The 27286-nt window shown below is 37.1% G+C and overlaps 1 protein-coding gene across 1 annotated transcript in view; it reads right to left on the bottom strand.

Moving 5' to 3' along the window:
* Positions 1 to 12858: 12858 nt before the first annotated feature.
* The window catches only part of adgrg2a (adhesion G protein-coupled receptor G2a), a 32746-nt gene continuing 18318 nt past the window's right edge, over positions 12859 to 27286 (bottom strand). The window contains exons 21-38 of the mRNA XM_087845514.1: positions 27028 to 27155; positions 26814 to 26931; positions 25325 to 26244; positions 20495 to 23509; positions 20292 to 20389; positions 20070 to 20197; positions 19811 to 19967; positions 19512 to 19664; positions 19242 to 19364; positions 19063 to 19108; positions 18874 to 18977; positions 18626 to 18750; positions 18271 to 18539; positions 18063 to 18162; positions 16151 to 16437; positions 15902 to 16003; positions 15129 to 15248; positions 12859 to 15042 (exon numbers count right to left, since the gene is read on the bottom strand). Coding sequence (XP_087701640.1) covers positions 14939 to 15042; positions 15129 to 15248; positions 15902 to 16003; positions 16151 to 16437; positions 18063 to 18162; positions 18271 to 18539; positions 18626 to 18750; positions 18874 to 18977; positions 19063 to 19108; positions 19242 to 19364; positions 19512 to 19664; positions 19811 to 19967; positions 20070 to 20197; positions 20292 to 20389; positions 20495 to 23509; positions 25325 to 26244; positions 26814 to 26931; positions 27028 to 27155 — 6097 coding nt within the window. The 3' untranslated portion in view covers positions 12859 to 14938. The remainder of the gene's footprint in view (positions 15043 to 15128; positions 15249 to 15901; positions 16004 to 16150; positions 16438 to 18062; positions 18163 to 18270; positions 18540 to 18625; positions 18751 to 18873; positions 18978 to 19062; positions 19109 to 19241; positions 19365 to 19511; positions 19665 to 19810; positions 19968 to 20069; positions 20198 to 20291; positions 20390 to 20494; positions 23510 to 25324; positions 26245 to 26813; positions 26932 to 27027; positions 27156 to 27286) is intronic.

Genomic DNA, 27286 nt, shown 5'->3' with positions numbered 1-27286 from the left:
AACAAGTGTGGCTTGATGAGGTAATGAGGGGCAGATGTGTAGGGAGGCGCAGGCTGGGTGATTAGCAGGAGAACTGAATAGGGGCCAATTGGGAAAAAATGAGGAATGGCTTGGTCTTGAAAGGCTGAAAGTAAAGAGTTAAGATTCAGTTTAACGTTATAGTCATTTCTGTACATAACCCAAAGGACCAGAAAGTTTTACAGATATTTTTTTAAAGGTGAGAAGCAACGAAGTACAAATACTTTGATAATTTCAAATGAAAGGTTTCAAATAGCTCAACAGATGTCAGCAAACAAACTGTTCGTGAACAGTCACATAATGTGTCTGTGAGTTAAATGTCCAGCTGCTTTATTTTTCAGGGATTGAAAAGAATTTGACATAACTTCAGTCAGAGATTGAAAAACATGTAAGAAAAATATAATTGTATATATATATATATATATATATATATATATATACAATGTAAAGTTATATATATATTAGTTCTTCACTAAATTCTAGCTTTATACCAAATCACTCATGAAAGTTCATATAACATCTGCTTGTATCTTGATGAATTTGTTTGGCTAAATCCAAAAATAGCAGTAACACTACAAATTATTCTGACTTATTTCTAAGTGATTTTAGGGCTGCCTGCTGAATACCACGTTAACCCATGACTATACTAATTTTGTATTAGGTGTGATGTCACCCATCTACAATGTAGACTGTTGCCTACATCGTAGAGCTTTTTTTAATTCCATTTGCTTCATCTCTTCACACAGCAGATGTTGAATCTGTGACATTCATTAGAATGTATAAAATATAATAAATAAAGAATAAAGTTTGTATGGTACTTGCTACTTTCATACTAGAGGCTGCCATCAAGAAATTGATACACTATGGTCATAAAGGGATGTCAGCAACAATACTCAGGTAGGCTGTGGCCAAAAAATATATATCCCGCACCATTATATCACCACCACCACCACCCTAAACCATTGCTATAAGGCAGGATAGATGCATGCTTTTATCATGTTTATTCCAAAGTCTGAACATACCATCCGAATGTTGCAGAGCGAAGACCCACAAGATCAGCCAAAGTTTTTTCAGTTTTCTGTTGTCCACTTTTGGTGAGCCTGTGTGACTTGCGGCCTTAATTTCCTGTTCTTAGTTAACAAAAGTGGCAACTGGTGTCTTCCTCTGCTGCTGTAGCCCATCTGCTTTTTGATGTGTTTTGTGTTGAAGGTGCTCTTCTGCATACCTTGGTTGCAGTCTGGCCATTCGACTCTGACCTCTGGTATCAATGAGGTATTTGTATAGTCACTCTAGCGATGGTTGTGTGGCAAAAGTCCCAGAAGATCAGAAATTTCCATCCGGGCACTAACAACCATGCCACTTTCAGAGTCTCAATAATCATCTTTCTTTGCCATTCTAATGCTCGATTTAAACTTCATTGGGTTGTCTTCACATGCCTAAATGCATTGAGTTGCTGTAATTTGATTGTCTGGTTAGTTATTTGTATTAAACTGCGGCTAAGAAGTGATGTGTTAGTGTAGATACTTCACAAATGGCCTCTTTCCTTTAGCCTTGATGTAAACAACTTTTCTTTTTAGCTTTCAAGAGTACATTATTATTTTATCACTTAGCTTTTCTCTTTGCTTGATTCAAATACCGTCCTCTGATTATTAGCTTGCACTTTTGCAAGGAGTGCCAATCAGCCAGCTGTCCCACTTTGTGTGCCTTGTAGTGTCTTGGCTTGAGAAACTGTCACATTTAGTGAAGAAAAGAGTTGGAGCTTTTTAACTTCAGACTAAACATGAAGGGCCCCCAAGTGTGTGATTAGAAAACTTCAGCATCTTGTTTTATAGACATGCAAACACTGCAGCTCAGACTCTCTCTTATCAGCTGGTAGAAAAGACAAAAACACAACTATTTATAACATAAATTACCAGAAGACCGATCATTTTGCAGTGTGGCTCAACAGTATGAATACTTCAGCTCTGATTCACAGGAAAAGCTATTTGTACACTTTCAGTGTCAAAACCTCTCCAATATAATTATTTTGTACCATTACACCATGTTATGCTGGAATAGTGAATCTCCCCTACTACTATTAGTAAAATTCACAAAATAGTGAAGCCTTTTTCTTAAAAATGCTAACTAACTAATTGTACATTTCTGTGTTTAAAAGTAGTTTATCAATTCTAATGTTAACTAAAGCTATCAACAGAATGTGGAGAAACAAGCTCTATTACTTAATCTTTAAAGGATTTGCATAGTATGTGATGTATAAGACATTGGACTGTAGCAAGTGACTTCTTGTATGTTGGCAAATACAAGACGAAGTGAGAATGATGACTGAGAAGCAGATATAGAAGAACAGGTATTCTATTGCCTGGAAAAACAATCCTAATCACAACCAGCACTAGAAACCAATCTTACTAATAGTTTTTTTTAATGTATGTTTTGCTATCCAGGTATGTATCTGGAACCACTGTCATGCTGAAAAAAAGCCAATCCTAATCAGACGCTTTCCAGATAGTATTGCATCAGTTATAAAAATCTGACTGTACTTTTCTGTCTTCATATTTCCATCAATTCTGACAACATCCCCAACAGCACTGGCTGAAATGAACCCCCAAACTACAACAAATGCTCCATTGTATTTTACAGATGACTGACAAGGAATCTAAGAGACGCATACGTCCCTTTAGTTCATTCAGCTACTGTTCTTTGAAGCCTCATCAGAAATGGTCTCAGTGGAAGGGGGACGGACAAGAAGCCATTCTTAAGCAAAGGAAACAGGGAGAAACAGCTGAGGTATGCTAGATTACACAAGAACTGGAGTGAAAATTGGCTGCAACAGGTCTGATGGAGTGATGAATCAAATTAAAAATATATGATTCAAATAGTCATCAGGATCTCATAAATGAGAACAAAATTATCCAAAAAAACATTGATGTTCTCTTCAAACAAAGTGGGTTCTCTAAAAACAAGAAGAAAAGAGACCTGAAACTGGATAACGAAACATTTCGCTTCAAAATTCAAGACCTGGAATATTGGAACCAAATTCTAAAGGATTTAAACAGCTCCAAAACCAAAGAGATTCAGCAACAGAAAGAGGTGATGCAGGAAATGGAGGCAGAAATCAGAGAGTTGCAAAGCAGCAAGGCAGGCTTGGTTATAAAAGTGGGAGACATGGAAAAGGACAACCAGTCTTTAAGAAAAGAAAATGATGTGACGATAAAATGCATGTGTGAGCTGAAAAGGGTCTTTGAAAAGGAAAAAGATGACATGCAACAGGAAATACAGGCTGTTAAAAATAAACTCCATTATGCAAACACAGCCTTTAAAGAGTTACAAGAGAGTGAAGAAAGAAAAAGGATCATGAATGAGGAAAACAAAACAATGAACATTCCACAGCTCAGACAGACCCTGGAACTCCAATGCTTTGCACGTGAAATTGACATATTAAGGCAGCATAACGAACTTCTTGAATAGGCTCTCCGGGAGCTTTCCAAAAGGAGTGGTGGTTGTCAAAAAGAACTGAAACCACATGATGAGGGTGTGAAAGGAGAATCACAGATGTTCAAAGCCACTGAGAAAGACTACGAACATTATTTGAACGTGATCAACAGAGAAAAGGAGTTGTTGTACCATGAATGTGAAGCACTGAAAAGAGGGCTTGAAGAGGTCAAGAAAAATCTGTGTGATACAGGAAGCCATGAAAGCAAAAGACATGACGTTGCAAACCCAAGCTCAGACTCCCAAAGTTTCACAGGAAGAACATAACAATCTGATAAACAACTGCGATGTCCAAGTTAACGCACTCTTACAACAAAATAAGGCCTTAGAAAATAAGGTTAGTGACCTTACCAAAAAGGTGTGGAACGGACGGGAAGCGATGAGACAAATGGAAAAATACTTTTCATAACAAAGGCAGTTACTCGAAAATCTCCAAGGAGAATTCGAGGAATTTTAGCACAACTACAGCTTTGGCACTCCCTATTAAACCTAGTTAATGCAGGTTCAATAGGGGGGTATAACTTAGACAATGGACATTTGATTTAATTGGCCCAAAATGAGTGACTGTACCCAGACACTCAGTAGCAAAAAAATTACAGAGATTCAAGAGAGAAAACTGTTTCTGCATAGACTCGTATAGTACTGTAAGTCTTGTCATCACCTGGTGTCCTGCATAGAGTGCAGGTTTAAGGTATTTACGTATCTTTCAGACTTAGAAGCTATGCTGCGTCAGGGGTTATAACAGCTGTGCCCTCCAACCGGTTGAGGCAGATGGCCGCCATTCACTGAGCCTGGTTCTGCTGAAAGTTTCTTCCTGTTAAAAGGGAGTTTTTCTTTCCCACCATCACTAAGTCTAAGGAGCTTGGAGAAAAGCGCCTGGACTTCTTTAAGTTTAACTTAAAGAAGTCCAGGCGCTTTTCTTTCCAAGCTCCTTAGACTACTATGGCCTTGATGACTGAGAACCTTCACGGACACTGTCATCAAGGGTTTGCTCACAGGGGATCATCTGATTGTTGGGGGTCTTCTCTCTTATACTGTATGGTCTTCACCTTACAATATAAACAGCCGTGAAGCGGCTATTTTTGCGATCCGGTGCTTTAGAAATACATTTTAGGTGAACTGAACTCCATAACATCTGGACTGAAATGCCTACACGCAACAGTAGGCATTTCAATCAAGAGCTCTGTCCAAAACGTTCAATGACAAGCATCAGCACCAGGATTGTTTTTTAGCTCACCAACAGTTCATGTTCCATACCCAGTTTTTATTGTCCATCATTCATATCACTGAACGAATACATTCGTCTGTTTACCTGATTGCAACTTTGTAAGACTGGGTTGGGAGATGTTCTTGTGGTGAGCTTTTATTCACATAATTGGTTTCTTTAATAGTGAAATAAAATAAATGTGTATAACTGGAAATGGCGTTCTCATGTGTGATTATCATATTGTTACATGGTTTGAAGAATACAGAATATATAATATATATAATTTACTCATACTATCTAATGTGATTGTGTTTCTTCATCTCTACTTATGTGCTGATGTGTTCACTGAGGCCATTGTATGGTCCATTTTGGCTCCATTTCCATGTTTTAAGCATGGAATTTGCTCATTTTAAGGGTGTCTCATGTATCTCTTATGCAGAAATATGCGTTGCCTAGCTGGACAAATGTAGCACAGGTCTACTATTATTTGCCTAATGTATTTTAACAATCATTTCAGCATCCAGATAATCTCTTTCATACTCCCTTAGATGATTTTAGCCTGGTTGTCATGAAATAGACATTTAAAACAATAACTACCAGTATCTTTGAATGTGTGTGATTTCACTAATCTTATATATTTTTTGCAAGACAACTGGGTGCTTTGATGTAAAGAATGATCTGAGAACACCGAGGCTAATGAAGTAACAAGAGAAACATAGTAAGTTTTAGTCTTTTAGTTTGCATGATCAATTTTGATTATTGTTCATTGCCATGTCAACATGTTTTAGAGCAATGTTTTCTCATTTTGAACTCTTTTAGTTTGAGTTTGTTTGATTTTAACTGGTTAAGTAAATTTGCGGTCAATTTAGACTCAATTCAAAATCTCCTACTTGTGACGAACACAAAAAGCTAAATGTCATAGCTGACTTTCTAAATAAACCTATCCATTTTTGCAAGGCAAATGTTTGCTTTCACTAAATTGCAAATGTTTAACCATAATTAGCTTAGCTGTCCTACTCTTGTTACTGCTCTTTCCTACTGCTGTTACAATCAAATGAACATCTCTGCAAATATAAATTAGCTGAGACCTTAGGTTGATGGTAGTTACTAGCAAACACAGAAATTTACATACACTCTAGAGTACAGTTAAATAAATAATAATAAATAAGATTTTGTTTATACAGCACCTTTCTAGAGAGAGTCACAAAGTACTGCACATAAGATAACAAATAATAAAAGGTAAAACAGACAATACAAACAATACAACAATACAATACAAGCAGGCAAAAATTAATCAAAAGCAGTTTTAAAAAGGTAAGTTTTGAGTTGTTTTTTTAAAAGTCCAGTCCAGTCCAAAGTCCACAGTTCTTAAGGTTTGGGGGAGAGAGTTCCACATCCTATGGGCCACAGTGGCAAAAACTCTATCACCCTTAGTTCTCATCTTAGTCTGTTTCATAGCAAGTAAGCCCTGATCAGATGATGTCTGGGACCTGCTAGGGACATAGGGCTGTAGCAGATCGGAGACTGTGCCAGTCCATGCAAAGCTCTAAAAGTCAAGACCAGGATCTTAAAATGTACTCTAAATTTAACAGGAAGCCAGTGTAGCAGAGATAGCAGTGGTGTCACATGAGAATTCTTAGGGTATCCACTGTTGTTGCAGAGCAGTTTTGCTATTGTTTTTGTTGTTTAATGTTCATTTGTGTTAATATGAATGCAACCACATATGGAAGTAGTGTAAAACAGAGGTATGATGCTGAAAGGCCTAAGGGACTCCCTGGTACCCTATTGTCACAGGTGCCTTGAGGGTGACAGGATGAGGAAGTAGTGAGAAAATGGAGATAATGTTCAGCGGTCAAAGGGGCCTTGGGATACCCAGATGTGTACAATGTTTGTTTATATTTGTATTTATGAGACAAGACAGAGACAATATGTTAAATCTGAAATTGAAGTTGTTTTGGGGTATGTGAAGAATGCCATATGCAAAAAACTTGGTATTTGCTTATTGCCCAATATTGCTTCTTTATTCATGACAAAAATAATTTACACTGAGGGGAAAAAATCTTGTAAAGAGAATTCCCTCTTATGAAATATCTGAAGCAAATAAGATTATAAAAAGGAAGGCTATGGCAACATTTCCTAATATAATATGATGAGAACTGAGGAAGTCATATGAATGCAGAGAGACTGAAATCATGGTAAAAATCATATGAGAAGTTTTGCATTAGGTATTCACTTATGGCATCATCCTGGGCCTCTGCTTAGGTTGAGTCTGGCAGCCTAATGTTTGAACTTGAAAAATATATTACAAACATTTTGAGTGAAAGATGCATCTGGCATTGTCAATAAGTGGGAATTCCTCAGTGAGTCATGGCATCAGCAAAGAAAACCAAGAAACTATTTACCGAATAGATGCTGTAGTGAAATATCTCTATTAAAAAATATTAAAAAATCAATTGGTCTTTTTACAAGATTTGTAAGAATCTAGGACTAATTTTTGCAACTTACAGAAAGTTTTGGTATTTTGTAATTTCCTTGGCTGACTCTGTCTTGTACTTTCCAATTTTCTTTCTGAGAACTATAACAGAAAGCATATGCAAACAAATATCAACTTTTATTCAGTGCAAAATAGGATATCAATCTTTTTCTCTTCATTATTTTCCCATGCTTTGATCTTTTCATTGCATATACCGAGGCCCCTACTGAGGCTGATTGCTTGTGCCTGGCTCTGAGCTCTTAGCCTTTTTGCCTTTGTAAGCTTATTTAAAATGTCCACTTTCAGTATGTCATTATAAAATAAGCTTCCATGCAAAAGACATGTTAGTGTGTTGCCGCAAGTGTACGTGCGACTGTTTACCTTTGGTGCTCATTCATGAAATGGACCAACTCGTAATCTTACCTATGACAGGCTGACTGGCAGGTCACTAGAAATGGGCTGATACCAGTTCCCTGCCCGAAGACATGAAATAGGATGGTGCTTTTTAAACAGAGTGTATGTCTGGCTAAATACCCATGTTTTTTACACTGCTTACATGATTCAGCCTTTCATATGCAAATGTGAAGCTGTTTGCTTAATCTGGATTATGCATGATTAACAAGACAGCTTGAAACCAATATAACATGACTTATCTTGCTAATAACCACCAAATAAACCTCCAACTCTTTCAACTCCAAATAATGGTCTCTTTGAGCCTTCCTTTACTGGACATACAGCAAACACAGTACTCAGATCCATCCTTATTGCTCTGGTCATATGAAGTCACAACAATACATACTTGATAAAGTGAAGCAAACCATCAATCGTGTAGTGATGACCGAACATTTCCCCTATGCTGTATACAAGCTAGACAAAGAAGTATTGAATCAACCCTCCCCTGAGGTCTAAGCAACATTTCTCTTGTGTCATAATGTATTGTGTAACCATATTTTCTAACTCTACTGTGTCTTTCTTTGTAGCTCTTTCAGCATCCTAGATGTGAATTTCCACAAAGGTTAAAAGAGAATTCAGCTATGCCAGTACTCAGTTACTCATAATAAAGAATGAGTTGAGTGGTACTCTCTACAACTGCTTCACATCGCTGACAGCTGCATCAAGGGAAATGAAACCAAATAAATGTTGCCACACATTAAAATATGAATTATTTTCTAATAAATGGAGGACAATAAAGCCAATAAGCAAGGCCTGAAATTCACCAATTTGCTAAATAGCAAAAAATCCTGCGGATTCAGCTACCTCCCTCAATCAACATTTGATTGAGAGTTTTGCCTCATTGATCTAATAGTTCCTTGAGGAGGGTTTTATATTGTGCTGATGCTGAGGGGAGTGCTTTTGGCAATATTTGCTTTCAAATACAGTAAAACTGCTCATGAAAGCTGGTTTAGAGTCCACACTATTTTGTATTTATGTCATGCAAATGAGGAACAGTGCCAATTATATTATTAGTGTGCATTTTATGAAGCACACTAATACTGATGCCGCTTGTTTGTGGCTGGCTCTGTGCTCCCAAGCCAGGCGAGTGGCTCCAGCAGATCCCGGGAACAACAGCGGAGATCTCTGTCCAGAAGAGTGCAGTCCTAGGAACAGCTAAGATACTGCGCAGGACTCTCAAGCTCCCAGGCCTCTGGTAGAGGACCCAAGCTTGAAGGATTGACCGCCCCTGTGGGGATTTTTTTTTAATATATATACACACATATATATATACATGTGTGTGTGTGTGTGTATGTGTGTGTGAATGTGTGTATATATATATATATATATATATATATATATATATATATGTGTGTGTGTGTGTGTGTGTGTGTGTGTGTGTGTGTGTGTGCGTGTATATATGTGTATACAGAGAGCTGCTGGAGAGCTGCAGATTCTGGTGTTTTACTGCCCTCCATGGTCATATAGTTTTGGATTGGTCTTCAGCCAGTAGTTCAGACACAAATATGCCATTATTATGCTTAGATGGTGTCCACACAGTTGATAAGAAGACATGCTTGGGAAATCAGAAAAACTTTTTATTAAGGTCACATTATTACTTTCTGCTACGTTTTCAATAACAAGGATGATATTTTCATAATTTTAATGTGCAATTGGATGTTTATTTAGATCATAGATATTTCTCCTGCACACACAAAGTTTTACCATTAATTCGTGCTGTATTCAGCATAGTGGCATTTGTTGGTAGATGCTAAACTTAGAGTTCAGTTTAATTAGTTAAAGCCCAAAGTGCTTAAATCACAATAAGAAATGCTTTTGTTGGTTTGTTTTTTAAGTCAGAATGCTGTTGATTCTGTAGTATCTGCAGCATGTTGGTTCTGTTTGTAAAACTGCTTCTAACATTTTGATTTTTTTTTTTGTTTTAAAACTTCTTACTATGGCTAAGTGTACTAAAAGAAATTGGAAAAGTTCACTAAATATCTTGCTTCCTGCAGCCACCATTTATTTCACAAAAAAAAAAAAAAAATATTAGTGCAGTTGCTTTGCACTGTTGACCTTTTAATTCAATATTCACAGGACTCTATGCAATCCGTAAGTGCCTTCCATGATTCAGTAGCTTGTAGAACTGCCTCTAGCAGATATAGTTTGAAGAATTCATTTTCTGTTTGACTTTATCAGTCTCCAATGTCCTTGTGGAGGAATCTTTGCCCACTCTTCTTTACAATGTTGCTTCATTTCATTGAAGTGTGTGGAAATGAATTTATACAAACCTCGATTCATTGTATTAATAAGAGAGTGGTAAAATGAACTAAAGCATTTTAATTAGGTCTGAGTATAGGCTTTGACCGAACCATTGCAAGACCTTGATTCCTTTCTTTTTTACCCATCCTGATGTAAATTTGCTGTTTGGGATCATTGTTCAGCCAAGCTTTAGCTGTCAGAAAGATGGCCTCACACTTGACTGTAGAACAGGGGTGCGGAGCTCCAGCCCTCAAGGGCCGGTGTCCTGCAGGTTTTAGATGTGTCCTTGATCCAACACAGCTAATTTAGATGGCTAAATTACCTACTCAACATGTCTTGAAGTTTTGCAGAGGCCTGGTAATGAACTACTCATTTGATTCAGGTGTGTTGACCCACAGTGATATCTAAAACCTGCAGGACACCAGCCCTTGAGGCCTGGAGTTCCCCACCTCTGCTCTAGAATATACAGCGGAGTGATATACAGAGTTCATGGTCAACTCGGCGACAGCAAGTTGCCTAAGTCCTGTGACCGCAAAACAAATCAACCCTCCACCACCATGTCTGAGAGTTAATATAATAGGGTTCTTCAAAGCTCTTCAAATTTTCATAAATATCTGAGAGTGTTTTTTAAATAGCACATTTGTTATGAGAAAGCCTTTTAGTTGTATAACAAGTGATACAGGTTGATAATATCAATGGCTTGTTAAGTTTGGCTATAGGTTCAAAGGTGTAACACAATTCTCAGGCTTGTGGAGGAATGTTTTCTTATCTTTAACTGCATCTTCACCACACCTACAGAAAACATTTAATAGTTCTATTTATTTGCTCAAGCCATCACTGGAAAAAAAATTTATATAAGTCAAGTCTGTTGCAGTATGTTTTCATTTTACCATAACTTAAGTTCGTACCGTAATAGGTATGTTCATTACTACTTAAAAAAAATGTATTACTCTTTGCTACTTTCTGAAAATCCCGAAGAAAATTATCCTATCATTGAACATTAGGAGCACTTTCAGATTATAGGAATGGGTGAATACAGCCATTTTGGTACAGCCAGGTTTTCACTTTGATCTGCCTTCTTCCAGTCATCCCAAATACCCACTGCCTTACAGATACAGGTGTTTAGGTCCAGGGATACCTGAATTTGGTACAAAGTTGGAAAAATTGATATACCCTATGACATTTGCAGCGAAGTTAATCAATACTGGGTATCTCACGGTATCTCAATGTATGAGGTGGAAAGTGTGATGCAAGTTGAGATATTGCAATCTAAAGTCCACAGGCTGCAACATCTCAGATTTACCAATGTTAGTCAAGTTAAAAGCTACAAATTTGAAAATTAATGCACACCTCTCCCATGTTTAAAAGTACAATTAAAGAAAGGGATAGAGGGCTTAAGAGAACAGAGATAATACATACACTTCCATTTGTAGTTCTTTCTGCCAAAGGGCCGATAAGGTCATGCCATGGTGATGCCATCCATCATCCATCCATCCACAATTCACTGGAATCACTCCTCTGCTGTAGTGAAACTTGCAAACAGTGATAACCTAATAGGTCTTCACCCAAACTGTGCTCAAGGCAAAATCTGTCATTTTACAGCAATAACCTGTGAATTATGGTGGTTTTGTTTTTGCAGGTTTAAATCGTAGTAACATACCTGCTGACATCCTCGTTACTAGTAACGAGGATGTCCGAGTACCATGAGTGAATTCGATTTTGGGCTCATGAGCTGCTTCGTTTATGTAAGTTTGCCCTCCTGTTAACGCTGTTGCTAATGTTTAGTTATTTGCTGACAAGCATCATAAGCAGATTTAGCTCCATTTACACCTGTTCACTGAGGGCAAAAGACCACAGCAAATGACAGGAAAGAAAGTTGTTGCATAGAGTACAGTTTTGTAAGGAGTGAACCCTCACATTAGCCCAAAAATCTGAGTGAATTACATCTCCTTAACTGCAAAAAGATTAACTATTCACTATTAAACACTTTAAAATACATAAAAAGAATTTGAAAAAATACACAGAGAGACCTGTGTAAAAAAAAAATAGATTTTTCACATCCTTGTAGGGTTTTATACCTGCAAATAAAGCACTGCGGGTATGGAATGAATGAAAATGCTGTTAAAGTGTCAAGCTGCAACCCTAAGAGAGGCATGGGCCTTTCTCCAGCTGGGGGAAATATGGATGGCCTTTGTAAATTAATAGTGTTTGTTTATATTTTCCCTGAAATTAACAATAAAACATCCAATTAGAAATGAAATGTTTTATCAGTTTTAGTGGTTTTATTTTTCCCTTTACCTTTTCCCACATTGCTACTGTTAGTCTGTTTGTGAAAGCACGTAGGCCACACTTGCACAGGAGCAGTAAAAATTAACCTTCAAATCTAATTAAAACTTCAGATGAGGAGAAAAAAACGGCCCCCTTGGCTGATGTGTGATTAGTTTGTTAAATCTGCAAACAAATTAGTGAACCTGTCACGTTTATTTTGCATCCATGGCACTTTTTTTTTTTTTTTTTTTTTTTTTTTAGCAAAGTGGAATATAGAATTTGACAGAATTACATCAGCCAGACAGAAAGGATTCTCATGCATATATGAATTATATGAAGGGAAATGAGAATTTAAGATTCTTGGATGTCCTTGCTGAATTTTTGTCATTCAGAAATTGTATTGTTTTATAGTGGTTGTAACAGGATTATAACTGTAATATTATCCTGGTTAAAGCTGGGGGATTTTTATTTCACTTAGAAGCTATAATTAAGATTTGCCTCGGTAATAATATCGTGCCAAATAGCTGTAATAAAACTGCACACTTGCCAACAGGCCATCATCATATCAGAGTTAAAGGTAGTGCAAAGCAATGGGATTGTACTGACATCTGGTGGAAGATGGTAGCACTTGAAGAGTTTTTATGGAAAACAAGCTCCCAGAAGATGCTTGAATGACTCTTAACACCAACTGATTTTGATTTGTCTTTATTTACATTTAATACTGTCAATGCAAACTCTTCTGCCCGAGGCTGAAGAGCACAAGTGGGTGTATAGAAAACGATACATAAACAGATATGATTTAATGAAATTTACTGAAACTGAAATTTGCCCATCTTTAGAAGTGCTTTAAAATAAAAACTTTATTCTCTGTAGAACATTGTGAGAACACACACCCTATTAGTTTTGACTTTTATTCGTTATAGCCAGGGTTCATAAGCCTTAATAAAAGTGCTTTACACCACAATATGCGAATAATTATTGAAACTACGATACTAAGATAGCTTTGTACCATAAGACAAATCTTACCAAGTACCCAAATGGTACCATGACTACATTACCATTAGCAATTACAAATGCCATTAATACAGAAAATATATAAATATAAACGGTTTTATTTATTTAATGATTTATATGTGCACAAATACAAACACATTTTGTTTGGCAATAAAGTATGGCAGCTGGCGTGACAGCCTTTTTAGCCTCATTCCATGTGAACCGGGAAGCATAAACTCCTGAGCTCCAATTTGGAGTTTTCTGCATGTGAGGGTTCAACAGAGACAAAAGACATGACGTCAAGGATCTTTAAGACCGCAGTGGAGTCACAAAGTCAAAAATTAAAACATAAACAGGTAAAACAAAGGTGATGAGGTATAATGGCACTGCATAACATGACTGTCAATACCACAAATAAAGACCGTTTAAACTGCATCAGTATATGCCCTTAAAATTTTGAGTGAACGTAAAATGACTCTAAGTAGAAGGCATTTTGAAGAAGCTGGTAAACAAAACATTTGGTTTACAAAAAAACAGTGATTATGATTTCAAGCAGAATTAGGATTGATTGGCATTGGGCATTCAGGATTAAATTTAATTTATGGTATTCATGCTCATCAGTGTAACATCTGTGCCTCCAGCTCTTCATTTTTCTCCCAGCATCTCTCACTCATGGGCTTAACATTAGAGGTCGCCCTGTTCTGAGGTTGGAAATCATGTAAAACTTTTAATAGCTAACTGCTGCCGACCTCTGAGGCTAACCTTGACAGGCTGCAATTGAACTGGCGCTGGGTGGGCGTGAGATGCTCTGCTGAAGGTTACTCAACACGGTGATGAGAGGGTTGTCTGCTGGGATCATAATTGTAGTTTTTTTCCCCCCTCCTGTTGAAAGGGTTTGATTAAAGATGTAAAGATGTGGAGTAGATGTGAAAGTCTGATGCAAGAAAAAGAGAGAGCAGCTGGGCAGGTGACAAGTTGAAGTTAGTTTTTTCTTTTTTATTTCATCTTTCATGGCATGCAAATGGCCTTCCAAGGACATTTAGCAAAATGTGTCCTTGTTAAAAAGCACAGGACATAAATCCCATATTTTGATTGTGCTTCAGTTCGCCACATGAAAATATTTCAAATCTTTATTCTTTTTCATAAAAAGCATGTATGAACCAAATAAAAAAAATCTATAATGTAGTGAATAATACAATATTTAACACAGAACTGCACCCTTAATCTTGCAGATATCAACTTTTATCAGATATGATCAAGCAGTGGAGTTTGGCATGTGCACATTTTGCATCAATCCTTGTCTCTATAGGTAGCTAAATACATCCCAAAGTGCCATTTGACACTGCCAGAATAAACTTAGAATTTGGCAAAGGCACTGAAATGTAGAGTTAAGACTGGAAATTCCTTCATTTGTCTGTTCAAGAAATGAATATATCCTCAAAGAAATAGCCAGATAATTATCTATACAATACTGACAGTATCTGTTCTCGGCTACCAAGTAAATGCAGTTCAATATAATGTTTTAGTTTCAGTAGTACACCTTATCTCTGCTAACAAGACTCTTCTATTATCTATACTATTAGTGTAGAATTGAAAACATTCTCCACTTTTTGATTTCTTCTTCTCTAAAGGTATTTAGACAAAGGTCTCCTTTGTTCCTGATCCTCTTTAGTCCTTCATCAAACCTTCATTTTTTGTAACATTAAGGAAAACTACTCCTCCAATTTGCACCTTGTAAACTCCCAGAGATCCTTTCTTGGAATTGGCTGTAATCACAAAAGAAAGCTCAGGCAGAGTCATTTGGTAGTTTTGCCTTGTGTCAGATTTCCCCTGTGAATCTCGTTGAGGACGACATCATTGTTGGAGCTGTCAGATATTCCGCTGTCCGCGAACACAGAGCCTGCGGGCAATGGGAACAATGTGTTATGAAGAATATATTCAAATATGCGATGTTTGAAAAGGACTATCTGCCACCGCATCACATACCACTGCTATTGGTGCCAAAACTGACAACAGAGGAGCTTCGAGAAGTGAACTTTGGATCCAAGGTAATTGCACTGGAGCGAGAGATAGTCTTCTTGTTTTGTGTGAATGTTCGACTCCAATCTGTAGAATACATGACTGTTTAACCAAAAATAGGCTGAAAATTGACATGTTTGTTTGCTTTCAAACTATCTGCTTTTTGAAAAGGCAGGGTAATACAACAAGATTTCACTTTGATTTTCCTGTCACATTCTTTAAAATCTCTGCCAAATCTCTTGTTAGATCAAGCCATTCATATTTAGGCTTATCTAAAGGCCATCAGACTCTTTCAACTATTGTCACTATGTCGACAGTGTCAGCATCATAAACCTCAGAATACAACTTGTGATTTTTTTTTATTTCTGTTGAGAATATTTTATTTAGCTTTACTCTGATTAATAAAGAGATAGCAGAAAACAACTCTTGAGCACAAACTTTGTCTTGCTAGAAAGTCTAACAAAGACGCAATTTTTAAGAAGTAGCTACCTTGAATAGTCGTTGTGGATCTTGACACCTTGTATTTTGAAAGTATTTTTCAATGAAGCTTAGCCATCAGTTTAAACAAAAAACAAAACTGAAGCTAGCATGGAAGTATTAGTAGTTCTTATTTTGGTGGAAATTAAGAACAAAATTTAAAGACAAAGGTTCTAAAGCAACCACTGTTTACTCTGTTGTAACCAACTGAACTACTATAAAGTGCTTCTAAAGAACTTTTCGGGAACATTTAGTAATTTCACCTGAGTTCTCAGCCAGTCGCAGTTTTCCACAGCAAAGGTAAGTTCTCCACTGCCTGCGGACATTCTCCTTTATGGCGCAGTGGAAAACAAAGACAAAGAAACCTACACAGGAACAGTAAGGAAGTAGCTTATAGTATACATCCATGCATTTTATAGTGTTATTATTGTGTTATTAAATATTTGTGTTATTATGATAAAAAAAAAAAATCAATCCTATTTTGAAATTCAAGGTGTTTATACATATGTCACCTTGCAGAGAGTTGAATATAGAAAAAAGGTAAACAAAGGGTAAGTAGAGGGGTCCCCATGCAAACAGAGCAAACCCCCAGGTAAGGCCAAGGATGATGACGAGGCCGGTGACACTGCGCAGATCAGTCATAACACTTCTTTTGGGAGACTGGTTGTGGGGGTTCTGCTTCTTGATACGTGAAAGTTGTCCCATAACAACGATGAAGGCCAGCAGGCACAGGATAAAGATCAGGAGGAAATAGGCGACCACACCAACATAGAAGGCTATGTTATTACTCAGCCAGCAGCTACAGAAAGAAAACAAAGGAGAAATGACCAAGGGAACATTTTAGCTTCAAAACAGTGATAACTTGTTGTCTTTCTCTTCACTTAGGTTGCTTCAAAATTATTAGATGCTGTGGCATATTGCTACCTAAAGCAGTGTGATTAATCAAAGATTAAGTTCTTTGCTAAGGTGGCAGGACCATCTAATTTGTTGATGTGTATGGCAAAATCCATTTACAGTAGTTGAACAGACCTTTCCCACTGGGATATTTTGAGTCCTCACTTGGAAAAATCACTCTAAAATTCATAATGGCCCTGTTTCAATATGTGCATCAGCGTAAATAATCCATGCTATTAAGGAGCCTCATGGAATGTGAGAATCCTGGCAGTTGCATAGTGTTTTTAAATCATCATCTCTGATCAGTGTTGGGAGAATCAAGTTAGGACATTTTTCCACAGTTGCCACTCCTGGGAAATACTTTGGTTTAGGAATGGTGACATTAGTTCAACTAGTTATTGCACAGTTTAATACTCAGGAGCTGAAAAATGGAAATGGCTGATTTCCTGACATTGCACTACAGTCTTAAGGTCCCACCAGAGCATTTCAGTGGGGATGAGGACTGGACTTTCACTGGGCCAGTTCAGCACCTTAATACTTTCCTTTGCTACTGTTTTTGGGATCTTTGGGATTTTCATCAAGGTTTAGCTGTGGGACTGATGGACACATATTTGCCTTTAGAATACTAGTATGCATAGGTCCTATGGTTTAAAAACAAGCCTAAATCATCAGCCTTTCATCACTGTGCTTGACAGTTTGTATGCAGTGTTTATGCTGATAAACTGTTTTTTTGCCAAAAATAGAGCTGTGCATTTTGTCCAAAGATGTCTGCCTTGGTCTCCTCTATCCAAAAGGAATTGTTCTAAAATTGTGTTTTTTCAGTTGTAATTTTGCAAATATAAGCCACGGTGCCATGTCCCTTTGAAGAGAACAGGTTTTCTCCTGGCAGCCCTTCCAAATAGGCTATATTTTCTCTGTCTTTTTCTAATTGTACTTTAATGAACTTCAACATTTAATATGTTACCGCTGACTTCTCTATGGTTGCTGCTGATGTCTTTTCTGCTTGGCGTTGTGTTCACACACACCTGAATGCTCCACAGCAGCAAACTGCCAACACTTGCTGATGATTAGTTAATTCAGTGTATTTTATTAAGAGAACCAGGCTGCTGTTTACCCTCTTAATTCTAATGGAAGCAGTAATGGTATACTTAGTTTTTCACATGGTGCTTGTACATTTTGGCTTAATTCTGGTTAAATAATGCCACTGTGTAAAATCGTATGGTATTTAAATAGATAACCTTGATTATATTTTTTCAAGAAATATGTTTAACCAACATTATGGGAATGCTGCTTACTCTCAAAAGGAAAAGCACAGATTGCACTTTCCAAAATGTTATTAACCATTCAAAATATTTTACACTACAAGCCTTATTCATCTTATTTACTATTCACATACACGATCAAAATTCAGTATCTTGCCCATATAAGTGTTCTATCTACAGTACTTAGCCATAGCTTCTTAGTGAGTTTAATAAAGAAAATGGATCTAAAGCTTTGACATACAAAACAAAATATTAAAAATTAACTCACAAGTTATCTGAAGTGTCATTTGTGTGTTTTCCATAATTAATCAAACCATAGTTGTTTTTGTCCACGGATATCACAATAATTACAATGATAAGAGGAATACCTGCAAAAAACCCAAGGTTAATCAAAGGAAATTTATGAACATATTTAAAATATTGATATAATGAAAAATTAATAATTGATCATCAAGTAAAAGTTTGAAGATTCCTACCCCAACCCATCAGAGTGAACTTCAGCATGTACTGGCTCAGGTAGGGTGTAAAAACTCGCACAATGCTGAGATACATATGCAGGGCCTCAAGCCCCGCCCACGTAAATGATGTCAGCAGGAAGTAGTGCAGGAAGAAGGCAGTACAAATACAGAGGCCTGTATTGTTGTGGCTCGCCAGCCAGCTGTCCAGCAGGAACACCAAGTTCAGGAAGAGCAGAGATGAACAGAGTTGGACCAAGATCTTGGCTGGTATATCCCTCAGCAATTTTCTACAAAGACAGAGTTTAATAAAGAACGTTAAGAAATTTATAAGACTAAACAGTAATGATTGATGTGCACCAAAATAGATCCTTACGGAAAAGAAAGATACGTCAGCAATGTGATAGCAAGAAAAATAACAGAGATTCCACAGCCAATGTAGGTGATGAAAGTAAGAATTTGTGTGTTCTTCTGGTCAGGAAGTTCCTGTCTGGACAAATCCTGCATGGAGAAGTGGCATACACAACAAACAGACAGTGAACACAAACCGAGGCTATTTGTTTCCGTTGCTGGTTGTTATAAATTATACATGAAACAGAAACGGGTGCACAAATTCACACTAACCAGCAGTACTGCAAAGGATGTAAGATGGCTGCAGCTGCAGATTGTATATTCAGGGGTGCTGTTGACCACAAAGCAGCCAACAGAGCTCCAGCCTCCTCCACCACCTGAAAAATAACATCAAGGGCAGGAATATTTACACCTGGGGCTTTCTGGCTCTTCACAGACACTGTTTGAAATGTGCAAACTCACTATTCAGCGTGAAATCCCAAAATGCACATTTGGCTGTGTAGTTTTTCTACAAACCAAAAACAATTTGTTATTACAGTTTATCTTTTTGTGAGCCTATATTGTTTATAATTGCAGTGATATAATGTTATGATCATAAGTGAACAATACAAAACTACTATCGTGCTGCACATGACACTCACATGAACTGGGTTGCTGTTTCGGATGGTGAACTCAATGTTTTCACTCAGGTTGCTAATTGACAGATTAGCCACACTTGAGCCTAGAACTGTGCTGACAAGAGTTTTGTTATCTAATGATGCATCCTGCAAAAATGAAGAAATATACAGAGGTCAGTTACAGGAGAATAAGATTCACTTTAAATTTAACCCCTTTCATATAGGTCATAATCAATTAGATAAATCAAAACAGAAAATAAATGAATACATTCTGATATGACAGTGAGAAAGCACCTTAAAGAATGAATTTTTTGCATAGAAAGTAAACTGGACGCTGTTGGCCTGCTTCTGCTCTTCAGGGCTGATACCAGATGTGAGGGAGGCAGGCAAGTATACAGACGCCAAAGCAGGCTCTGAGCTTTTCATGGTCCTGTCTGGGCCACTGAACTGAAAACATGCAATAAATAAATAAATAAGTGGTAGGTTTGGTTTAGGTTGAGCCCTTACGTGTCTTAGATACTAAGATTGATACGTTTATTTAAAAAAAAGGCTCTCATGTGAGGACCAATGTCTCTTGATGAGCAGATGACTACCTGGACATGATCAGTGTTAAAAACATCAAAAAGGATTGTTGTGAAGTTGCTCCCATTCACTGTTTTCACAGCAACAACTAAGGAACTGGTTGACAGAATTCCATCGCCACCAGTGACAGCCAGTTTAACACCCAGATTATCCACCAAGTGAATCAGCCTGTCGCCAAGAAATACAACACAAACATCAGGGGAAAAATCACATTTGCATGTGCATATGTTATTTTCTTTGTTTGTTTTAAGACAGACGTGTGTGTTGAACCTGTTTGCAGATTTAGAGAGTGCCTCAGGGTTACTGTCCATCAAGTTACTGACAACTTTGATTATCACTGATCGTGAAACAGAGGGATTGTCCAGATGCTTCTCCAGTGTCTCAACCAACACTGACACCTTAAAATTCCCAAATGAGACATTAAAATAAACAAACACAGTCGTTATCCATTTAAATGTTAGTTGCACAACAGAGCAGCAGAGTGACATTTACTTGAGAGGCGTTGAGCAGAGATACATCCTGTGTTTGATTCAACAGGTAGACTGCTTCATCAGTTGTTTGTACATCAGTTGTGGAAGTTCCAGTGTTCTCTACAGGAGCAAATCATTAAATCAGTAGATCTATTTTTTTGTTCTGTAGCTTAAAACTCGATAGTAATAACTTTTTAAAAAGGTTAAACTGCAGTATCTACATACCAGCCACTATGGTGGTTGTAGTAGTTTTGGTGAGCGGTGTTGTAGTCAAAGAAACCTCAGCAGTTGTGCCATTTAAACCTTGTGGACCATGACCTGTTATAGTAGTTGCAGTGGTTCCGGGTGAGATAATAACAACAGATGCATTTTCTGTTGTTGTTGTCGTTGTTGTCGTTAAACCGGCGTCTGGTCTGTCATCTGTTTGGACGGTGCTGGCAGCTGTGGTGGACATGGTTTCGTTTTTGCTTATTGTTGTGACATGAGTCAAACTCACTGTGGTGAAATTTGCAGTCTGGTTCTTCAGTGGAGCTGAAGTAGGTTTAGTACTGTGAGACACTGCAGCAGTTCTGCTTTTCTCTGTGGTTCCAATAATTGCAGTTGTTTTATTTTGAGATAGAATAGTCGGAGTAATGATCACTGGTGTTGTGTAATTGTTAGAGGCTGTAGTTGTGCTCTTTATCATTGTGTAGTTGGGATATATTGTTGTTGTACTAACTGTTGTTTTACTGGTTGTCACCACACCATTGTGTAAAGTTGTGCCAGCTGTTGTTACATTGTACATTGCTGTGTAATTGTTGTCAGCTGTAGTTGCAGCATACACGAGGGTGTAATTACTACCAGATCCAGTTGCATTATAAACTATTGTGTAGTTGTTGTTAGTTGCAGTTACATTAAAATTGTTGCCAGATGTAATTGCATTATGCACTACTGTGTAATTGATGTCACCTGTGGATGCATTATACATTGCTGTATAATTATTACCAGGTGTAGTTGCTGTGGAACTATTCATAGTTGTAGCTGTACTAAAGTTGCTGGACACTAATGTGGAATTACTGCCAGGTGTAGTTGCATAATTAAGTGTTGTGTAATTTTGGTTAGTTGTATTTTCTTTAAAATTGGTCCCAGATGTAGTGGCATTATGAACTACTGTGTCATTGTTGTTCACTGTGGTTGCATCGTAAACCTTTGTGTAACTGTGCCCACCTGTAGTTGTATAATTATTGCTACCTGAAGTTGTATTTTGTGGGATTATGTAATTGTTACCAGCTGTGGTTGTGCCATCAACTGTTGTATAATTGTTTCTCTCTGTAGTTGCACTGTAAACTGTTGTAGAATTATTGTTGGCTGTGGTTGCATTGTAGCTGTTGCCAGGTTGTCTGTCATTGTTTCTGACCGTAGTTGCATTGTACGCTGTTGTATAATTGTTGTTGGACACAGCTGTATTATACACTGTTGTAGAAGAAATGTTGGTTGTAGTTGTGTTGTAATTGTTGTCAGTTTCTCTGTCATTGTTGCCAGATGTAATTGAATTGTACACTGTTGTACTGTTCGGAGTTGTTAAAAATGGGCTCACTGTTGTGTAATTGTTGCTGGCTGTTGTTGTATTGTAAATATTGCTAGTTTCTATGAAACTGTTACCAGCTGTGGTTTCACTGTACACTGTTGTGTAATTTCTACCAGCTATAGTTGCATTATACACTGTATTGTCATTTTTGCTTGATGTAGTTTGAGTGTATGCTGTTGGATGACTGTCGGCAGCTATAGTTGTATTGTATGTTGTGTAAGTGTCAACAGTTGTTGTTGCACTGTTGACTGTTGTATAACTGTTTTTGGCTGTAGTTGCATTGTATGCTGTTGTAAAATTATTGCTGGACATAGCTGTATTGTACAGTGTTGTAGAATTGTTGTTGGCTGTAGTTGTATTGTAACTATTTCCAGTTTGTCTGTCATTATTGTCAGAAGTAACTGAATTGTACACTGTTGTACTGTTCAGAGTTGTTAGAAATGGGCTCACTGTTGTGTAATTGTTGTTTGCTGTAGTTGTACTGTAACCTGTTGTTACATTTTTGACACTTGTATGTGCACTGAACACTGTTGTATAATTGTCGCTGGCTGTAGTTGTATTGTAAATATCGCTAGTTTCTATGTAACTGTTACCAGCTGTGGTTTCACTGTACATTGTTGTGTAATTGCTACCAGCTATATTTGCATTATACACTGTACTGTCATTTTTGCTTGATGTAGTTTGAGTGTATACTGTTGGATAATTGTCGGTAGCTATAGTTGTATTGTATGTTGTGTAATTGTCATCAGTTGTTGTTGCGCTGTTTACTGTTGTATAATTGTTTCTGACTGTAGCTGCATTGTATGCTGTTGTAAGATTATCGCTGGACATAGCTGTATTGTACAAGGTTGTAGAATTATTGTTGGCTGTGGTTGTATTGTAACTATTTCCAGTTTGTCTGACATTATTGTCAGAAGTAACTGAATTGTACACTGTTGTACTGTTCAGAGTTGTTAGAAATGGGCTCACTGTTGTGTAATTGTTGTTTGCTGTAGTTGTACTGTAACCTGTTGTTACATTTTTGACACTTGTATGTGCACTGAACACTGTTGTATAATTGTCGCTGGCTGTAGTTGTATTGTAAATATCGCTAGTTTCTATGTAACTGTTACCAGCTGTGGTTTCACTGTACATTGTTGTGTAATTGCTACCAGCTATATTTGCATTATACACTGTACTGTCATTTTTGCTTGATGTAGTTTGAGTGTATACTGTTGGATAATTGTCGGTAGCTATAGTTGTATTGTATGTTGTGTAATTGTCATCAGTTGTTGTTGCGCTGTTTACTGTTGTATAATTGTTTCTGACTGTAGCTGCATTGTATGCTGTTGTAAGATTATCGCTGGACATAGCTGTATTGTACAAGGTTGTAGAATTATTGTTGGCTGTGGTTGTATTGTAACTATTTCCAGTTTGTCTGTCATTATTGTCAGAAGTAACTGAATTGTACACTGTTGTACTGTTCAGAGTTGTTAGAAATGGGCTCACTGTTGTGTAATTGTTGTTTGCTGTAGTTGTACTGTAACCTGTTGTTACATTTTTGACACTTGTATTTGCACTGAGCACTGTTGTATAATTGTCGCTGGCTGTAGTTCTTTTGTAAATATCGCTAGTTTCTATGTAACTGTTACCAGCTGTGGTTTCACTGTACACTGTTGTGTAATTGCTACCAGCTATATTTGCATTATACACTGTATTGTCATTTTTGCTTGTTGTAGTTTGAGTGTATGCTGTTGGATAACTATCGGCAGCTACAGTTGTATTGTATGTTGTGTACGTGTCATCAGCTGTTGTTGCGCTGTTGACTGTTGTATAATTGTTTCTGGCTGTAGTTGCATTGTATGCTGTTGTAAAATTATTGCTGGACGTAGCTGTATTGTACAGTGTTGTAGAATTATTGTTGGCTGTGGTTGTGTTGTAACTGTTGCCAGTTTGTCTGTCATTATTGCCAGTAGTAAGTGAATTGTACACTGTTGTACTGTTCAGAGTTGTTAGAAATGGGCTCACTGTTGTGTAATTGTTGTTTGCTATAGTTGTATTGTATGCTGTTGTTGAATTTTTGGCACTTGTATTTTCACTGAGCGCTGTTGTGTAATTGCTACCAGCTACAGTTGCATTATGCACTGTACTGTCATTTTTGCCTGTTGTAGTTTGAGTGTATGCTTTTGGATAACTGTCAGCAGCTATAGTTGTATTGTATGTTGTGTAAGTGTCACCAGTTGTTGTTGCGCTGTTGACTGTTGTATAATTGTTTCTGGCTGTAGTTGCATTGTACTCTGTTGTAAAATTATTGCTGGACATAGCTGTATTGTACAGTGTTGTAGAATTGTTGATAGCTGTAGTTGTGTTGTAATTGTTGTCTGACATAGCTGAATTGTAAGTTGTTGCGTAAATGTTGCTGGCTGTAGTTGCATTGTACGCTGTTGTATAATTATTGCTACGTGTAGTTGTGTTTTGTGGTATTTTGTAATTGTTACCAGCTGTGGTTGTGCCATCGACTGTTGTATAATTGTTTCTCTCTGTAGTTGCACTGTGAACTGTTGTAGAATTATTGTTGGCTGTGGTTGTGTTGTAACTGTTGCCAGGTTGTCTGTCATTGGTGCCAGATGTAATTGAATTGTACACTGTTGTATTGTTCAGAGTTGTTAGAAATGGGCTCACTGTTGTGTAATTGTTGTTTGCTGTAGTTGTATTGTAAATATTGCCAGTTTCTGTGTAACTGTTATCAGCTGTGGTTTCACTGTATACTGTTGTGTAATTGCTACCAGTTATAGTTGCATTATATGCTGTACTGTCATTTTTGCTTGTTGTCGTTTGAGTGTATACTGTTGTATAACTGTGGCCAGCTGTAGTTGTATTGTATGTTGTGTGACTGTCACCTGTTATGGTTGCACTGTTGACTGTTGTATAATTGTTTCTGGCTGTAGTTGCATTGTACACTGTTGTAAAATTATTGCTGGACATAGCTGTATTGTACAATGTTGTAGAATTATTGATGGCTGTAGTTGTGTTGTAATTGTTGTCTGACATAGCTGAATTGTAGGTTATTGCGTAAATGTTGCTGGCTGTAGTTGCGTTGTACCTGTTGCCAGTTTCTCTGTCACTGGTGCCGGATGTAATTGAATTGTATGGTGTTGTATTGTTCAGAGATGTTAAAAATGGGCTTAATGTCCTGTAATTATTGTTTACTGTAGTTGTATCGTTTGCTTTTGTTACATTTTCTCTGTAACTGTTACCAGCTGTAGTTTCACTGTACACTGTTGTATAATTATTTTTAGCTGTAGTTGTATTGTAATTATTGCCTGATACAACTGAATTGTAGGCTGTTGTGTTAATGTTGCTGGTTGCACTTTTATTGTAAGCAACTGCATTTGAAATGTACATTGTAGTACTGCTAGCTGAAGTTTCTGAACTATTATATACTGCCTTGTTTTTGCTTTCTGTGGTTACATTATACACATTGTTTAGAGTCCCTGTTGTGTCATTACTGTCAGATGTGGTTACATTGTTAACAAATGTATGTTTGCCAGTGGGAGTAAATGCTCTAGTTGTGGTTACATTGTACACTGTTGTGCCACTGGGAGATGGCGTAACCGTTGCAAGACCTGGAGATGTTACATTGTCAGTGGGAAAGGGTGTATCTGTATCTATATTGGTCTTTGTTACATAATTGTCAGTATATGCATTGGCTGCAGGATCTTGAGATGTTAAATTGTCAGTGGGAAATGGTGTAACTGCAACTAAATTGGTCTTTGTTGTATAATTTGTGGTATATGCATTGTATGCAAGATCTGGAGATGTTACATTGTTGATGGGAGAGGGTGTAACTGCAACTACATTGGTCTTTGTTGTATAATCTTTGGCATATGCCGTGGCTGTAGTTACATTGTATATTGTTGTAAGATCTGGAGATGTTGCTGTTGTAGTTGCATTTTGTACAGTTTGATTAGGAGATGGTGTAGATGCATTTGTTATTTTAGAGAGTGTAGTACTCTTAAGCACTGAATCAGGCATAACAGTTGTGCTGTTGTGTACTGCTATGAAAGCACTGGTTATGGTGTTGGTTAGTTGGGTTTCATTAGGTAAAGTATTTTGTACTGTTGTTTTATTAAACACAGTTGAAGGAACTATTTGTGTGCTATTCTGAAGAATAGGTTGTGCTGATGGGGACTTTGCACTGGCAGTTGTTTGAAAAAATGTTGTGTTTTCTTTTTTTTGCACTGTATTTTCAATTGTTGCATAAATATCTCCACTTGTATTTGTCAACGATTTGGTGGTATCAGTCAAAGATTGCATAGCTGCAGTGATGCCGTTGGCCAGAGTTGAAAGTTGTGTTGTGGTTGGAACAGCTGAAGTGTCTGAAGGGCAGCTGTCAGTCAGAAGAACAGCAAGTGTCTCACTTGCTTTACTGTGGGAAAAATAATATGATAAATAGGTTAGAAATTATATCCTATTAGAGTCTACTGGACATAAAACACATCTCCTCTAACAGATTGTATACAATTTTGGGAAAAATTAACAACTTTCACAATATAGTAAGTGACATCAACATATATATGAAAACACTTTCTTACACAGAGCTCTTCTGTCTTAAACAAAAAAATAAATAAATCGATAGTAAAGTAATCTAATATTGAAGGAGAGTAACAGAGATAATTCAGCAAAACTTGTAAATTAAGAATGACAAAATAAAAAACTCGTGTAAAAGTGTAAATGATGTTAAAACAAAAAATGTATTACTTCTTATGATTATCATAAACATACAATGGTTTGGTTGTGTTGTATTTGTTATGTTATGTTGAAGAAACAGAGTACATCCCCAATAACCTTGCACTTTTTTGTGTATTTACAGAAAATATGAAAAAAAAAAACATTTAAATTTCCTACTTACAGTTAATGTACATGACTATGAAGCCATGTGAGCATAATTTTCAAAGGCTGTATTTTATATAAACCTATATTTTATACTCTTGTTACCATGCAAGTAGTGTAGGGTCAGGTTGACAAACATCTGAGCTCCGCAGGTCACTGGCAACCCAGGTCAGGTTGGATTCCAACAGTCTCTGGACAGGCAAACCAGGAGCACCACACACCACTGACAAAGCACAGAGTACCATGAGTAACAGTGACAAATTATTATATCATGTAAAGCAGTTGGTAGGAAAATAACAAAATAAGCATGCAAACTAACTCAGGCGAGTAAGCGAACTTTCAGCTGTAAATAAATTGTTGCTCGCAATGATCTGTTGCAAAAGTTTTTTTAAGGAGCAAACATTGACGGGTCCAGACATCTCCAATATCACCATACAGCTGTACAACCTAGAGACCAAAAGACAACAGGGTAAAGAGGAAAAAGTTGGATTGACATTACACTCTGTCAGTGGAATTTCTTTTTTCTTTCTGCCATTAGCATACGTGCAGGTAAAATGCAAAAACAAAAAAAACAAACA

This window comes from Neolamprologus brichardi, chromosome 9 (assembly GCF_056152115.1).
Source record: "Neolamprologus brichardi isolate AB-2024 chromosome 9, ASM5615211v1, whole genome shotgun sequence".
Taxonomy (NCBI): domain Eukaryota; kingdom Metazoa; phylum Chordata; class Actinopteri; order Cichliformes; family Cichlidae; genus Neolamprologus; species Neolamprologus brichardi.
This window is presented reverse-complemented; position numbering and strand designations above follow the sequence as displayed.